Here is an 18,532-nt window from a genome sequence, read left to right as displayed (position 1 = left end):
GTGTTGCATTTGCTCTGTCAGTCAGTGTATTCTTTCTTTGCTAGTTGCTTTATGTCGCACCGACACAGAGAGGTCTTATGGCGACGATGGGATAGGAAAGGGCTAGGAGTTGGAAGGAAGCGGCAGAGGCCTTAATTAAGGTACAGCCTCAGCATTTGCCAGGTGTGAAAATGGGAAACCACGGAAAACCATCTTGAGGGCTGCCGGATTCGAACCCACTATCTCCCGGATGCAAGCTCAAAGCTGCGCGTCCCTACCGCACGGCCAACTCGCCCGGTGATAGGAAAGATTATGGTGAGGAGAGTGGAGTGGCAAGGAAGCGGCCGTGACCTTAATTAAGGCACAGTCTCAGCATTTGCCTGGTGTAAAAATGGGAAACCACGGAAAGCAATCTTCAGGCCTGCCGACAGTGGGGTTCGAACCCACTATCTCCCGAATGCATCACTATCATCAGGCCTAGATGCTTGCCTTAGGATTTTCAGGTCGTCGGCGTACAAGAGGAGTGAACGCCGACTATTTTGGGTGCAAAGAATTATGCCATAGACATAGAGAAAAAAGAATAGGGGTCCCAGGATACTGCCCTGAGATACACATGATAACACAGATAACCACGATGAGGCAGATTCAGGGAGTACCACTCTTTGTTTTCTGTTGGAGATGAAACTAGTTACCAATGACAAGACGTGGCCATGGTTATTACATCTAGTAGCGAGCTTATGAAGAAGTAGTGTGTGATCCACTGAGTCGAATGCTTTCGCCGTATCTATATAGATTACATCTAAGGAAAGTTAAACATAAAACAATTTTAAATGAAAGTAAGGGGACGTCGAGATCTTCAAGTAAAGGAAGAACATTTTTACAGTTTGTTTTTTAATAATAATGTTATTTGCTTTACGTCCCACTAACTACTTTTACGGTTTTTGGAGACGCCGAGGTGCCGCAATTTAGTTCCGCAGGAGTTCTTTTTACGTGCCAGTAAATCAACCGACACGAGGCTGTCGTATTTGAGCACTTTCAAATACCACCGGTCTGAGCCAGGATTGAAACTGCCAAGTTGGGGTTACAAGGCCAGCGCCTCAACCGTCTGAGCCATTCAGCCCCGCAATTTGGGTTTTTTACGACACAGTTAGGTCTTGCGGCGACAATGGGAAAGGAAAGGCTTAGGAGTGGGAAGGAAGCGGCCGTGGTCTTAATTCAGGTGTGAAAATGGGAAACCACGGAAAACCATTTTCAGGACTGCCGACAGTGAGGCTCGAACCCACTTTCGTGTTTCTGCTCCTGTATTTACTGTAAATGTAATTTCCTTTGTTATTGTCATTGTTTATGTAAATATGTATTATATAGTATAGTATAGTACAGTTTTTATTGTGTATATTCGTGTCCTTTGTAAATATTTATACATCTTTCATTTTAGATGAATATCTATTGTAGATAGCTCGGATTTTTGTAATTCGGCGCTATGCTGTTGCTGATCCCGAATAAATAAATAAATAAATAAATAGATAAATAAACATCTCCCGGATGCAAGCTCATAGCTGCGCGCCCCTAACCGCACGGCCAACTTTCCCGGTAAAAAGGAAAGAACAACTAAGCTGTTAGTCGCCTGCTAATTTGTTGGAAACCGCATGTGCGACTGAGTTAGCACCGCGACGCCACCCGAGTGTGCGGAGAGTGAATAATAATAATACATTACCAGATTACCAAATAGAAGAGGCACCGGCCTACGGGTCCCACCCATGCGCTTTAGGGGCCCCCCGACAGCAGAACAAAATAACGTTGAGTTGATCTTGAAAGTACATTAACCCCACTAGTGAACAAATATTTTCGAAGTTAAAACTGGTGAAAAATTATCATCGGTCTTCAGTGACACAAAAACTACTAAACCTACCAGCCATTATGGCCATTAAATACGTCGTCTTGCAAAGCATAAACTTCAGGGATATCCTGAAAGATTTCGTCCCAAAATTAAAGTGAATGTCTAACATTTTGTTAGCTTATTTAAAATTCGTACTTTCAAATTCTTATTTAATAATAATCTCGAATATTGTTTAACAAAACGAATAGTCAGTACATTTTGTTAAAAACAAATGTGAATTAGTTTTCAAACTTTGATAATTTCTTTAATAAAACTGGTTGATTAAAATTGTTGGTGGTTAAAATTAAAAACATGCTGGGAGATGATTTGCGAGATTTTGATTGCCCGTTGGTTTCCGTAGTTGTTGTCCGGCTCTATGGTTAAATGGTTAACGTGCTGGCCTTTGGTCACTAGAGTCTCGGGTTTGATTCCCAGCAGGGTCGGGAATTTTAACCATTATTGGTTAATTCCGCTGGCACGGGGGCTGGGTTTATGTGTCGTTTTCATCATCATTTAATTCTCATCACGACGCGCAGGCCGCCTACGTGCGTCAAATCAAAAGACCTGCACCCGGCGAGCCGAACATGTCCACGGACACTCCCGGCACTAAAAGTCACATGCCATTTTATTTCATTAGGGTTTAATCCAGCACTGGAGTGAAAATGATCATGGAAAGAAGGAACAAAGGAAGTTAGAAGTTCGCGTACAGACTGAATAGGCAAATGCTTTCGTTTAAGTTTTACGTCATTCAGGGCCTAGAGTTGACCCGGGGAGTTCGTATCAGTGACGATAGTTCTGAGAGTCCCGCGTGACCCACCTCACAATGCAGAATAGAATATTTGGAGTTCGTGTTCTCGATGAAATCTGCTCGTCATGCCACGCGCAGGAGACAGGGCATACGATTGTAACAATCGTCCGTTTACCTGGGAGGGGGGGTACTGTTTGTTGGCGGACAAAACGTCAGACCTGAGTGTTGTAATGCGAGGTTGCAGCGAGTACAGGCAGTGGCCGCCCACAAACCTTGGACTTGCGTGAGTGCAAGTGTACTTCCGGTGCCTCGACCTCTTCGCGCGCTCGGTACATGTGCACGGAGCCACAGTCCCACGAGTGCATGAGTAATGGTAGACACATTACTGAAGGTACAGTCAGTTGAGCGATATTCTGAACATTTTTGTTGCAGTAATGCGGAGACTTATGATCACAATATTAGCACGCACGTTGCAGGACGGCGAGTAGGCACCGGTCTATGGGCCCCACATTTTTAAGGGGTTCCGGGACATCGGAAAAAGATAACAATTACTTTATTTTGAAAGCAAATTGCAATCAAGCTTTTTTTAGATTTTCCAAAAAATATACAAATCGAATCAACTCAATAATAATAATAATAATAATAATAATAATAATAATAATAATAATAATAATAATAATAACGGCGTGTGGCCACCGAAGAGGCCTGGTGCAGGTCACTTGAGTTGACACCGTATGGGCGACCTGCGTGTCTATGAGGATGGAGCCTTACCTATGATGAATTCTAATGCTGAAGACTGCACACACACACACACACACACACACACACACACACACACACACACACACACCCAGCCCCCGAGCCATCGGAATTAACCAGTGAAGGTTAAAATCACCGAACCTGCCGGGAATCGAACATGGGACCAAAGGCCAGCACGCTGACCATTTAGCCATGGAGTCAGATAATCAACTCAATGAAATGAAAGTTCTTGCCTTTGCTGGCAGGACCTGGAGTTTAGCGTGCACTATGTCTTCTGGTATTGGCTAGAACAATTTTGTTACTTTCATTTATCTGTCTCTGTCTTATCCTTGGCTTTGACAATGTGAAAGTGACTGAGGTATGAGCGATGCTAGTAATGCCATTCCTTTTGCAGCCAGTCCCTGCTATGAATGGTGTGAAAATGTTGCTCGTAGGGTCGTTTGGTGCATGCATTTCAGTGTGCTTGGCAGACTGATATGTAATAGCAACTTTTGGCTCGGGGAGGAAAGCAACGGGAAACCACCTCACTCCTCATTTCCCTAGTAGGCCTCTTCAGTCATGCCTGGGCCATCTATGATAGCTGATGGCGGAGCTGTTGAGGATCCAACCAGCCTTAGGGCTGAAGACTGAACATACACATACATCAGAATAGGTAAGCAAAAGTAAAAATAGGCAACACATTATTTGGGCAGGGGGCCATATGCCCGGACACATTTTCGATCACCTCCAACGCGTCGGCAATTTACGTTTGCTGAAAATGTTTTCTCGGTGCCTTGCCAATAGATTTTTAAGTGTCGAGAGGAAAACTTCGAAGATATCCTAAATTATTTCAACACAGATTTTTGGGAAAAGCGAATTTTTGATGTGTTACTGCTTTATTAAAATTCGTATTTACAATTTTACAATAATGTTCTGAAATATTTTTAATAGTCCTAATTATCAATGAATGTTGTTAAATAGCACATGCTAATATGTTTAATAACATTAATAAATGGTTAATTAAATTGGTTTATTACAATACTGTTGTTGGTGAAATTAAAGAACGTACTAGAAGATTATTTGCAAGAGTACTAATGTATAAGCTATTTTCGCTTGTCAAGGGACTTCCGTATGATTTAACCTGACACTGGTCCGTTGCGTGTTCAGTCTTCTCTATCGATCAGCCTCAACTAAAACATGGTTTTCGTTAAACCCTTCTAAAGCACTTCCATCAAATAGTTTTCTTAATATTTATTTATTTATTTATTTATTTATTTATTTATTTATTTATTTATTTATTTATTTATTTATTCTTTCTTCCTTTCTTAATCCGTTTACCCTCCAGGGTTGGTTTTTCCCTCGGACTCAGCCAGGGATCCCACCTCTACCGCCTCAAGGGCAGTGTCCCGGAGCGCGAGACTTTGGGTCGGGGGATAAAACTAGGAAGGAGGACCAGTAGGCCTACCTCTCCCAGTTGACATCACTTGCTATGCTGAACAGGGTCCTTATGGGGGAATGGGAAGTTTGGAAAGGATAGGCAAGGAAGAGGGAAGGAAGCGGCCGTGACCTAAAGTTAGGTACTATCATTTGCCTGGTGGAGAAGTGGGAAACCGCGGAAAACCACTTCTAGTATGGCTGAGGAGGGAATCGAACACCCCCTCTGCTCAGTTGACCTCCCGAGGCTGAGTAGACCCAGTTGCAGTTCTCGTACCACTTCTCAAATTTCGTAGCAGAGTCGTGAATCGAACCCGGGCCTCCGTGGGTAGCAGCTAATCACACTAACCGCTACACCACAGATGCGAACTATTTATTTATTTATTTATTTATTTATTTATTTATTTATTTATTTATTTATATGCTGCTTGTTCAACGTTGCAGCAACACATCGGAGATTTTCTGCGACGCCAGGATGGGAAAGGGCTAGGATTAAGAAGGTAGTGGCCGTGAGCTTAGTCAAGGCACAGTCCCAGCATTTGCCTGGTTTGAAAATGGGGAAACAACAGAAATCCATCCGCAGGGCTGTCGACGATGGGATTCGAACTCACCATCTCCCGAATGCAAGCTCACAGCTGCGTGACTTGAACCGTGCGGGTCAACTCGCTCAGTATGGGTTAAAATACTCCAAATCACTGTTTTAATTCGGAGCTCCTATTTGAGATGGGATGTAGGTCATTTTAGAACGGCGACCTGACATCCACGTTTGTTTGAGTAGGTCCCTCTGAAATATTGGCCAGCAAAATCACCTAACTTATCGAGGTATACCTCTAATTGGATGATTTAACGATAGTCCCGTATCTAGCCACTTTTTATGAACCTCGCAATGTTTGCTCCCTGGTGAAATTAATAATAAATTACTGTTATGCTATTCCCCATTTCTTAATACATTGCAACCGCACTCAGTATTGCATGCTTTTCCTCAAAGCGATAGTCAATACCGATTATACCACACAAATGTAGGGTTGCCACATTTTGAAATATAATTTCCGAGACAACTTTCTCTTTAACGTTCCGTATATTTTGGCGAACGGTAAGTTTTAGGAATGTATTATAACGCTATTGGGCAGCATTGGTCTATGGTACTTTGTACTTAACTTTTGAAATCTTCATAATTGCGAAAGAAAAAGTAAAGGAAATGAAGAGGCTGACTGCAGGAAATTTTTCATTTTTATATACATTTTTAAAATAAAATAGAGAAAGTGACTTTTTTTTGGAATAGGCTACTTACTATGCTCAGAGAATGGTACATTGTAAATGATCACATTCTCTTTCTATTGTTCTTCTTCTTCTGCCACTTTTCGCACACCTTGGTTGGATCGTGGGTGAGAACTTTGTAGCACATGTGGACTTGGCTCTGTTTTACAGCTGCATGCCCTTCCTGATGCCAAACTTTAGTGTATTGTGTTGTATTGTGTCTATACAGAATGTCACAGGAGGAATGGTCAGTATTCAGGGATATGACAGGAACAATTATTTGAAGCAAAAAGTCTTCATGTGCTCTATTCCAGAGATAGAACCAAAGCGTAAACATACACCATTTACTTCCTTCGAGTAGATGTGTGGCATTTTAGCCACGCTTCTCTTTGGTACACTCTCATTCCCTCACACTAGTTCACTCACAACATACCATGCAGAACTGTTTGTTCATTGGCTAGTTTAATGGCAGAAAGACATCCCGAGCAAAGAGGTAGGTTGGGCTAGAATAAAACGTTAAAACGGAATTGGGCATGTGTCCACATGAAGTTTTTGCTGCAAAAGATCTTTCCTGTAATATCCTTAATATTGATCATTCTTCCTCGGACACTCTGTATATGAAGATACGTGCATTGGACAAACACAAGCACCCAATCCCAGAGTCAAAGGAATTAATCAGACGCGATCAAAATCCCCAACACAACCGGGAATCGAATCGAACTCGGGACCCTCTGAACTAAAGGCCACCACAGTGGCCATTCAGCCAAGGAGGCGGGAAATCACGATGCTGAAAAGGACTAAACTAGAAAGAAAATTATTTTTGAAAAACCATAATAATGCCAGGTGAGGCCAACTGGTCGAGGTACTGGTCCTCCTCCCCAGATGTATCCCCGACCCAAAGTCTCACGCTCCAAGACAGTGCCCTTGAGTCTGAGGGAAAAACCAACCCTGGAGGGTTCACGGATTAAAAATGTAAGAAGAAATATTTAAAAGAAACAGAAAAGAAACCTATAGACTAGCCACATCTTCAGAATATGAAGAGAAAGGTGTTGGGACAAACACAAAAAGCCAAGTCCCCAAGCCAGAAGAATTAATCAGACGCGATTAAATTCCCCGACTCGGCCGGGAATCGAATCCGGGATCCTCTGAACCGAAGGCTTCAACGCTGACAAATCAGCCAATAAGTCATATAATAATAATAATAATAATAATAATAATAATAATAATACTCGTCTTTTTTCTGAGAAACTGTGATTAAACCAATTAAATATATTTATTTTACTATTTGTTAAAAAGTCGAAGAATTGTTTTTTTTTAAACAATTAGCTTTACGTTGCACCGACACAGATAGGTCTTACGGCTATGGTGGGATTGGAAAGAGCTGAGAACGGGAAAGAAACGACCTTGGCCTTAATTATGGTGCAGCCTCAGCATTTGCCTGGTGTGGAAATGGGAAACCACGGAAGCCCATCTTCAGGGCTGCGGAAAGTTGGGTTCGAACCCCACTTTCTCGTGAATGCAAGCTGACTGCTACGTGACTCAAACCATGCAGCCACTCACTCGGTGAAAGATAATTATCTTAACATTAAATAAATTAAATCACCTATGGATTCTGCGGAACTGTCATATTTACAGCTTTTCTTTGAATTGTTAAAACATTACATTCTTAATAATTACAAGTCTCACTATAATTCAATTGATCTGGAGTTCACTCTTTATCAGATTCAGAAAATCGTTGCTTCTATCGTTGTTCCAGATTTTTGTTTTATTCAGAAAAGTATCTTTCTGTATGGGCATTTGAGCCAGGAATACTGTACCGTACTTTAAAAACGTATGAAATGAATATATTAATTTTGGGCATGTCCAAGAGCACTGTAAAATAGTAAACAATGTCTTCTTTTTTTTCAGATGATTCAAAATTCGGACTATTCAGTGGCTTTGAGCTATCTCGAAATACACAGAATTCTTCAAAAAAATTGTCACAATTAAATTTCGAACATATTTCAAGTACCGGTAGTTTGGAAACATTAGTCATGTCTTCTTTCTTTTTCTTTGCAAGTTGCTTTACGTCGCACCGACGCAGATAGGTCTTATGGCGACGATGGGACGGGAAAGGGCTAGGAGTGGGAAGGAAGCGGTTGTGGCCTTAATTAGGGTACAGCCCCAGCATTTGCCTGGTGTGAAAATGGGAAACCACGGAAAACCATCTTCAGGGCTGCCGACAGTAGGGTTCGAACCCGCTATCTCCCGAATACTGGATACTGGCCGCACTTAAGCGACTGCAGCTATCGAGCAGTCATGTTTTCAAGGTAAGAAATCTTAAGTAGGGGAGATGATGATGATGATGATGATGATGAGACAAAAATTGATCCACCTCCTAGATGAAGACTGTCGTTTTCGTGACGTAGTTACCATCACTATTATTATTATTATTATTATTATTATTATTATTATTATTATTATTATTATTATTATTATTATTATTATTATATGTCTCATTGGCTGAATCGTCAGCATTGAAACCTTCTTTTCAGAGGGTCCCGGATTCAATTCCCGGCCGGGCCGGGGAATTTAATCGAGTCTGATTAATTCTTCTGTCTCGGGGACGTGGAATTTTTGTGTTTGTCCCAACACTTTTCTCTTCATTTTCAGACAATATGCTGCACTACCAACCATCACAGAAACACTAAATAGTGATCACATTCCTCCATATAGGGTTGGCGCCGGGAAGGGCATCTGGCGACACAGTTCGCACCCGCAACCGCGCAGATGTGGGAAAAGCTACAGTAGAAGAAGTAGGGGAAGAAAATTTATTATTATTATTATTATTGTTGTTATTACCGGTATTATTATTATTATTATTATTATTATTATTATTATTATTATTATTATTATTATTATTATTATTATTATTATTATTATTAGCCCGCCCTGTGGCCATGATCGTTAAGGCGTCGAAGCCTAAACGGTCCGACACCTTGGTTAGTCGGTTCGAGTCCCATTGGTTGAAAAAAATTAACCATCAGAATGTTGGCTGGCAGGCTAGGGGAAGTGGTGGTATACCATTTCTAATCACTCGATTGCGTGCCAAAAACCTGGGTTAAATTCCAAACCTCTTCGCAGTGCTCATATGGAGCGAGGCCATATGACGCTGTTGATAGTGCTGTGTCCGTCGGATGGAGACGTTAGGCTTTGAGCAGACCCGTTGGTGCTATTCGACAGGAGTAGGCTATGTACCGGCACAGGGTTTCACCCTCTCCTTCCTACTATCAGATATCACGCCATTCTTTTCATCTCATTGACTCTTCTGATGAGGTTGACGTCAGGAATGGCACCCGGTCATAAAAACCCGCCACGATAGATTCAACTGACCTCATACCCGACCCCGTAGAGAATCGGGACAAGGTTTGGACAAACGATCTAACAAATATTATTATTATTATTATTATTATTATTATTATTATTATTATTATTATTATTATTTTGTTGTTGCGAATGGAGTGAAAACCTTTGAATTGTACAGAGGAGTCAACTTTGTGTCAAGTTAGACGCACTATTTTGTAATCTATCCTTAAGCAAGTTCGTTTCCCGCAAACGTTGCTTTATTTTTTTTTTAAAGTAACAACGCATTAGCAGAAAAGAAGCAGTCGCTACTTCTGTGTCCGATGTCCCACAACAGACTGGCCGGGAAAAATAATCCTGGAAAAAGAAGCTATCCACTTCTTGTTGGACTTTATATTCTGAAAGTGTTCAACTTTTTTTTCCTGCCAAAACTTATTTCAATTTTAGAACCTGGCGAAAGAGAAGACACTCATTCACTTTGCAAGTTGTATTTTCTTCCATCCGCTTCATTGATTTTTCTCTTTAGTATTTTCCTATTTTGTAAATTATGTGAATAGTCTGTAGAAAACATGTGAAGATGTATATCTGTATGTTTTATGTATGTTTGTATTATGTATTATTTAATAATTTAATTTTTATTTAATTTTCTATTACATCATCTGTAATTGGGACACCCTGTAGGTGATTGATAAATAAATAAATAAATAAATAAATAAATATGTTCTATTCTATTCTATGAAGGTGCAGTCGTTAGCAATATCCGGACAATATTTGGCGGCAAATTTAAGTTACCCGAAGTTGACTTCAAATTTTCTAAAAAAAAAAAAAACTGAAATAAAACATTGCTGAACTTTTTATTTTCGGCTCGGACGTTCTCATTACTCTATAAAGTCGCAGGTTGTCCATGGAATCCGTGACATGTCAACCCTAGTTCGGAATGCGCTATAGGCCATCCCGCAACACACAATATTTACTCGCTCGATGTACGCTACGCTGTTCTGTTGCGTGTCAGTCACCGGCCTATGACTTCGTCTGCCATAGAACTGCAATGACAGAGCGGATTGGCTTCGCAGTACGGGTCGTGTAGTTGTGAACTTTAATTCGGCAGATGATGAATTTGAGCACCTCCGTCGACAGACCTGAAGATGGTTTTCCTGTTTTCCATTTTTACACCAAACACTGGGACGGCGGCGTCCTTCCCACACCAACATCACTGAAAACCTCTAAGTGATAGTACGACGTTAAACCAACGGCGGAAGAAAAACCTGTAATTCTTAATTCTGGCTGATGTTTGAAGTTCAGTTCAACGACTTTCGATGACTATTTTCCTGTGGACTTCTTCAGACTTACCCACACTCGTACAAGATATGTGATAGGATAGTACGTTTTTTAACACCTAATGAGGAAACAAATTTTGAGGAAATCGATTGGTTTTTAAGATAACTTGAATAAAAGGGGCCCATGCCCGTAGATTTACTGACCTATTACAGAAGAACTCTGTATCTAGACCAAAACTCCTACTTCGACTGTACAATAGTTAAAGGTATGGTAATCGCCTGAAATTATTATTACTACTATTATTATTAATATTAATCTTATAATAATAATAATAATAATAATAATAATAATAATAATAATAAGAAGAAGAAGAAGAAGAAGAATAATTTATTGTAATTAATTATATTATTAATAATTACCTGTTATTATTATTATTATTATTATTATTATTATTATTATTATTATTATTATTATTATTATTATTATTATTATTTGTTCGTATAGGTCCACTAAGTACCACGTTACTTCAGCTGTCATCTCTGGGCTTTGATCATTGCCCAGTGTTCCTTCATTCGTTGCCGGTATTGCTCTTTCCTTTCGTCCGTCCGCGTCTTTCCCGTCTTCAACTTCGGCCTTTCTTGAAAAACCTGATGGTCTTTTAGTTTATTTCCAAATAATCGTGTTGGTTTCATTCTTAGCAAATGATCATACATGCAGTTCCCCTTCTCCTCCTCATGACATCAGTGATCTTCTGGACATGAATATACAGCTCATAGTTATGCCGACGTCTATATTCATCTCTGTCTTTAATTAGTCCAAGAATTTTCCTTAAGATCTTTCTTTTTTTTCTTTCCTTAATTTCTAATTTTTCTGGCAGGCATTTCTTGCTCGCAGCACGGCATTCCATTGCACACAAAGCCTCCGGTCTTATGACAGTGCAATAATGTCTGAGTTTTGCGTTCAAGCGTATGGACTATTTGTTGTAAACGTTTCTGGCCAGTTGATAAGTCCTTTCCATTTTATTCATGCGCTACGCGAAAGCTTCTTTTTCAGAGCTTCAGCTTCTTTTTTTTTATCCACTCACCAAGATATTAAAACTTATCTGTCCGTTTGCCGCCTTTTTTACTTTTAGTTCTCTTGGTGCTGGAGTTATGAATTGTGTTTCCTCCAAACAGATTTGGAGGCCTGCTTTCTCCGCCTGTGCCTTGAGGTGGTTAATTTGCTTTGTGGCCATGTCCAAAGAATGAGAGAAAATTGCTAGCTCATCTGCAAAGGCTGGGCTGTCAATTGAAGACTCATGTTCGGTAACCCAATTTCACACCATTTTGGAGCCCATAATTGTTAATTTCTTTGCGCACTCGTGGATGGCTTTTTCAAGGACGCAATTGAAGAGCAGGGGTGAGAGGTCCCTGTTTAACTCTTGTCTTTATATCGAAAGCGTCTGAAATTTCTACTCTGAACTTGACTCTGGAGGTTGTTAGCTAGGGCCCGTACGATGATTGCCCTGGTTTTCTTATCCAAGCCATATTCCTTTAGGACTCGAATAAGAATGATTCTATCAATCAAGTCATAGACCTTCTTGAAGTCGACGAAGCTCACCACAAATTTCTTGTTCCTTAATTTCAGATATGAGAGGATTGATTTCAGATTGATAATTTGCTCGGCACAAGAGCGCTCTTTCCTGAACCCTCCTTGGTACTCTCCCAGTTATGGTTCAAGTTGTTGTTCCGCCGTAATCTGCAGAGCATTTGAGAGAATGTTGTAAAATACCAATAGGAGGGAAACGCCACGGTAATTGTTAACATCCGTTTTGTCCCCTTTCTTATGCAGGGGGTGAATCAAGGCAGAAGGCCAGTCATATAGAAGTTTTTCGGTTTCCCAAATCTCGTTGATGATATGTCAATTTATCAATCATTTTGTCACCAGCACACTTCCACGATTCAGCAGTTATCGTGTCATCACCTGTTTTCTTGTTATCCTTGTTGACAGACTGGATAATTGTTTGATATCTTCTTTCTTTGGAGGGTTTGAATATGGGTGGACATGAATATTATATTCAAATGAGAAAGTGGATATTGGTATTTCACAATATTATTGAGAAGATATTCAAATTACGTCTCTCGAATCTGGAAATTTTCTGTGTCATTGTAAGCTAATTTCCCATCCGAGTTCTCGAACTGTAAGCCTGTTGGATTATACTTGTTTGGATTGCGTTTGAAGGGTCTGTAAAAGTCCCTTGTTTTTAATCTTCTGGAAGCCTTGTTCAATCTGTGTTAGTTGATTTTTGTTGTAGACACGTTTTAGATTGCGAATAGTTTTTGTCGCGCATTTTCTTTCGTTCACGAAGATTTCCTAGTTATCTCAGTTCTTTTCCGAATTCCGTTTTCGTCAGGAGAGTTGTCCTTGTCTTACCACTGAGTGACATTTCATCATTCCCACCAAGCACTTTTCTTTGACTTCATTAGTGGGACTGTTTTCTTTGCTGTTGTAAGCAGGGCCTGTTGTAGCTCTTCCTAGTTCTGGGGATTCATGGATTTGAGTTTCTTAGTTAATTCAGGACATGAGCGTAGTCTTCCAGTATCAAATAGATTGATCTTTTTAAAGTGGACCTTTCTGGTGTTTCTCGTAATCAGTTTAACTTTGATTCAGGATAGATAGTGATCCGAATCTAGATTGGCATTCCTTAGGACCTTCACATTCTGTATCTCTCTTTGAGATTTACGGGAGACTACAACGTGATCAATTTGAAACTCCCCGAGATTGGGATTCGGAGATGTCCAAGTCTTCTGCTTCCGGGGCAGGTGTTTGAAAGTTGTAGATTTAATAACGAAATTGATGATGATGATGATGATGATGATGATGATGATGATGCTTGTTGTTTACAGGGGCATAACATCGAAGGTCATCGGCCCAATAACGAAATTGAAGGCCTTACATAGCTCCACGAGGCTCTCTCCGTTGCGGTTAGTTCTCCGGTGTGCCAGATAGTATTCGATAATGTTTTTTTTTTTGCTAGTTGTTTTACGTCGCACCGACACAGATAGGTCTTACGGCGACGATGGAACAGGAAAGGGCTAGGAGTGGGAAGGAAGCGGCCGTGGCCTTAATTAAGGTACAGTCCCAGCATTTGCCTGGTGTGAAAATGGGAAACCACGGAAAACCATTTTCAGGGCTGCCGACAGTGGGGTTCGAACCTACTATCTCCCGAATACTGGATACTGGCCGCACTTAAATGACTGCAGTTATCGAGCTCGGTCGATAATGTTTTGGTACTTTCTCTCTTTACCCAGCTGTGCATTGAAATCCACAAGAAGTGTATAATTGTGTTTTTGTCTGGGAACTTACAGAGAACGTCTTCAAGATATTCCCAGAATCTATCTGTTCTTTCTGTGTCTCTCTTATTCGCTTGATTGATTGGCGCATGGACATTCACAATAGTGTAAACTTTGTTTTTGCTCCGGAAGGACAGTGTTGAAACTCGGCTACTAGATGAATCCAGAATCTTCCTACCGACTATGAAACCTGTGAAAACGGGGGGGGGGGCGTTTTTAGTGTACGTTTACCAGTTTTCCCTTTAAAATAATATTCTGTAACCCTCTGATTTAAAGACTTGTTCATCACCAGTGAATCTTATTTCTTGAATCGCTTTGATCAATATTTGATGGTGGGATTAAGTATCAGTTACTTGTTTCAATTTGCCAATCTTCCGGCGAGAATTCGTGTTAAAGGTGGCAAAGAAATTCCGGCGTTTGTATATGATCTTTCCCAGATTCTCCGATACCTCCATGCCTGTCGGCGCAAGCTCCCCAGAATCCGAAGGCCTGCAGTGCTTCGTTCAAGGTGAAAGTGGATTGGTTACAACTTGGGGTAGTACGCTCAGATTCACAAAAACAGAACACATTGAAAGACTAGAAATAGGAAATTCATATTCACAGGACTCATTAGTATGTTCTGCAGAAACGATTGGCATTTCAGTCACCTAGGTACAGCATGTGTCCTGTTGCCTGGTAGGCACTAGGTCATCCATGGGCACTGATAACTTGTTCCATGCGTGATGGCATCGACGCGTAAAGGAGCGAATAGCGTCCTGGGGTATAGCCATCCATGCTGCATTCACCTGGTTTCACAGTTCATCTTTGGTGGTTGTCATTGGGTCACAGTACCGCACTCGTCGTTTCACCGTATCCCACACATTTCTGATTGGCGATAAGTCCGGTTATCGGGCGGGCCAGGGCAACAGTCTGACTTCCTGTGACAACAAGAAGGCATGTGTTCGTGCAGCAACATGTGGTCGCGCCTTGTCCTGCTGAAATATGGCGTCTGGGGTGTCGTGCAGAAAGGGTATGGCTACGGGTCGCAGGATGTCATTCGTGTAGGTCAAACTGGTTACAGTGCCCTGGACACGCACCAGCTGTGATTTACGGTTGTACCCAATAGCACCTCACACCATAAGGCCTTGAGTTGGCGCTGTATGGCTTGTGTGAATGCATTCAATGTGATGACTGCGGCGAACCAAAATGCGGCCATCATTTTCAAACAAACAGAATCTGGATTCGTCCGAAAACACTATCTGCTGCCATTCCTGTCTCCAGTGACGTCGTCCCATACACCATTGCAGTCTAGCATGTTTATGCACATTAGTCAGAGGTAGGCGGAGAAGTGGACGACGCGCCGGTAACCCAGACCGTAATAAACGGCGACGGACTGTCACTCCTGATAGTGTACGATGTGTTTCACTGTTCCACTGTTGCACCAGAGCCGAGGAGGACACAGATCTGTCCTGCAATGCCATTCGGATGAGGTGTCGATCTTCTCGGGGGGGGGGGGGGACCAGACCCATCTTGTCGTGTTCTACGGTCTTCAGTGAACCATTATGTACACATCCGTTGCAGTGCCGACATAATTCGTTCCACACGAGCAGCAATGTCCCGGATGGATGCATCACGTTCTCTCACACCAATAATGCGCCCTCTTTCAAACTCACACATTTTACAGTATGGTTCTAGCATACGTCTGCGAGGCAGCCTGCACGTCTGCTCAAGTCACACTGGTCCATTACCTTCGGTTTATAGCGACAACGAGAGTCGCAGGCACATTTTACCAGTCGGTGGTTATGCGCCGAGATATCGATGTGGACCTTGAACCTGAGGGTGATATGGTTCAAATGCTAATCATTTCTTCAGAACATACTAATGGACATGTCCTGTGAATATGAACTTCCTATGTCTAGTCTTTCAAGGTGTTCAGGTTTTTTATGTACATGAGTGTAGACTCTGCTGAACTTTCCTCCATGCCTTGGACAGTTGAAAAACTGTAGATTGAGGTAATTGATATTTCCCACTGACCAAAATACTACCAGGATGTTGGCCTTGGAGGGCCTCATGATGTTTTCTGGCTAAGATCAGGAATTTCCTCCTATTCGAAATAGATATGGTTTGCCCCGCCGATACTCTGTGGCTGATTGCAGGGTGATTACCCACTGGGCGATGGAGTCTCCTCATCCCTACGCTATTATTATTATTATTATTATTATTATTATTATTATTATTATTAATCATCATCATCATATCCAGCCTTTCGGTGTAAGTTTAGCTAGCGTGTAATGCATTTTACCCCAGAGCTCTTGGTTCGCTTCATGACACTTCGAGGTATTTTAATCTTGATCAGGGCTGAAACCAGCTCCACTCAGCCTCGTGAGACAACTGAGAAGCAGTCCGATATGAGAGGCAGCGGACCGAGTCAGGAAAGTCAAGTAGTGCGAAGATGTGTCACACTGATTATATGATGCTCTAATATCTGGAAGTTATCTGACTGGAAAGCTGTCAACCCCCTTGTCAGGTCAAGGTTCGTCTAAATTAGAATTCACATTCTTATTCTTCGGATTTATGAAAAACTGGAGGTCTTGTTGCTATGATAACGTTTCTAATAATCACGTAACCTCTAGGAACTTGCTTGATGTTTCATTCTTTCGAAGCCGAGTGAATCCAGTTACAGACTTCTACGTGGAAGAATATGGTGAAGGCTGCGAATTCATCCAAGACTATTTGATCAGCAGTCGGACATTCCATCCACCAGTCTTCAGTGGGCGTATTTGATACTATCCATGAGCTCTAAAGCTTCATAGTTGTTTTATTACATTTCTAGTAGTTTGACATTTTTCCACCATGTTTGAAATTAGCTCCATAAGTTTCCTTTACGGGCTATGGGCACTAGTGTATCACCTCTCTGTACTTCCTCTGGATGCAAAACCGGTTTCGTAATCTTAAGTAGAGGTGGTGCCCTCAAAGCCCATCTCTTCCAAAATGTCCTCGTTACTCTTATTGCTTTATACTCTTAATTACATACGTGGTTTCTGTTACAGGTTGGGCTACTTCCTGGGCCTGCACCCGTTTAAATGTATCTTTGCGGCTATCCTGTTCTGCGGAATTGCGGCTTGCGGCATGACGCTATCTTACGAAGAACTAGACGACATAGAGCTGTTTATGCCAAGAGACTCCCCCATCCGAGATGCCGCTGCGTGGGTTGATAAACATTTTCAAGATGATCTGCTCTTCCAAAGTGTCATTGTCGAGGCGGACAATGTATTGGATCCTCGCGTGCTGTCAGCGGTAAGTCATGTAGTATTGTCTATCAATATTGTAAAATCGAATATACTATATCAGACTATTCAGTGTGCTAAAATGTTAAACATGGTCGTCATGAAGAAAACATATTTATATACTCGTAAATTGGAACGAAACAACGAATTCCATTAACATCACATTATTATTATTATTATTATTATTATTATTATTATTATTATTATTATTATTATTATTATTATTATTATTATTATTATTATTATATTGTATTTACGTCCCAGTAACTACTTTTACGGTTTTTGTAGGTGCTGGAATTTGGTGCCGCAAGAGTTCTATTACGCACTGATAAATAAAGTGCCTGACAAAAATACTGAAGCACCCAGAAGGGGAGGAGGAAACGAAATTAAACTTCACGTGTTGAGAGGGTATGCGATTTTATTTCAGTGATCACAAAGTTGACTCAAATTTACTAAGAACTTAACAGTACAAGCCCACTTATGAGTAGAACACTGCACCCCCTCTGGGCTGGATGCATGCACTGATTCGGTTGGAAAAGCCATCATAAAGCCGGTGTATCCTCTCCTGAGACAAGCTGGCCCACAACTGTTGTAACTGGTCCTTGATATCCTGGATACTGGCACAGGGACAGAGTACGTCGAGCTGGTCCCACACATGTTCTATCGGGGACAGATCTGGGGATCTTGCTGGCCACGAGAATACCTCAACATCACGCAGACAGTTTATAGACACACGCACCATGTGTGGACGAGCACTGTCCTGTTAAAAATGACACCAATATACTGTCGCATGAGAGTTAACACATGAGGACGCAGGATGTCCATCACGTACCGTTGTACCGTCAGTTCCCTCAATTACTACCAGCCGTGACCTGAGGTCACTTCCTCACCTCATACTTCTGAGTTAATTATATAGATAACAGAGTGCTGGTATTTCACTCGCGTTTACTCCTACGTACATCCTTTCGGAAAGCACTGCAGGGCTGCTGTTATAGAAGTAATATACGGCAGTTTTCTTTTTATAGGTAGATCTGCTAACAAGAAATGCAATTTTGTTTTGCTATTTGCTTTACGTCGCACCGAAACAGATAGGTCTTTTGGTGACGGTGGGGTAGGAAAGGCTTAGGAATGGGAAGGAAGCGGCCATGGCCTTAATTAAGGTACATCCCCAGCATTTTCCTGGTGTGAAAATGGGAAACCACGGAAAACCATCTTCAGGGCTGCCGACAGTGGGGTTCGAACCCACTATCTCCCGGGTGCGAGATCACAGCTGCGAGCCCCC

The 18,532-nt window shown here is 41.5% G+C and overlaps 1 protein-coding gene across 1 annotated transcript in view; it reads left to right on the top strand.

The window, feature by feature from the left end:
• LOC137498507 (uncharacterized) overlaps nt 1-17,586 on the top strand; it is a 70,585-nt gene extending 52,999 nt beyond the window's left edge. The window contains exons 2-3 of the mRNA XM_068226089.1: nt 17,014-17,260; nt 17,539-17,586. Coding sequence (XP_068082190.1) covers nt 17,014-17,260; nt 17,539-17,586 — 295 coding nt within the window. The remainder of the gene's footprint in view (nt 1-17,013; nt 17,261-17,538) is intronic.
• The last annotated feature ends 946 nt before the right edge of the window (nt 17,587-18,532 follow it).

This window comes from Anabrus simplex, chromosome 2, assembly GCF_040414725.1.
Source record: "Anabrus simplex isolate iqAnaSimp1 chromosome 2, ASM4041472v1, whole genome shotgun sequence".
NCBI lineage: Eukaryota > Metazoa > Arthropoda > Insecta > Orthoptera > Tettigoniidae > Anabrus > Anabrus simplex.
The sequence above is the reverse complement of the archived record's forward strand: the minus strand, read 5'-3'. Positions and strand labels throughout refer to the sequence as shown.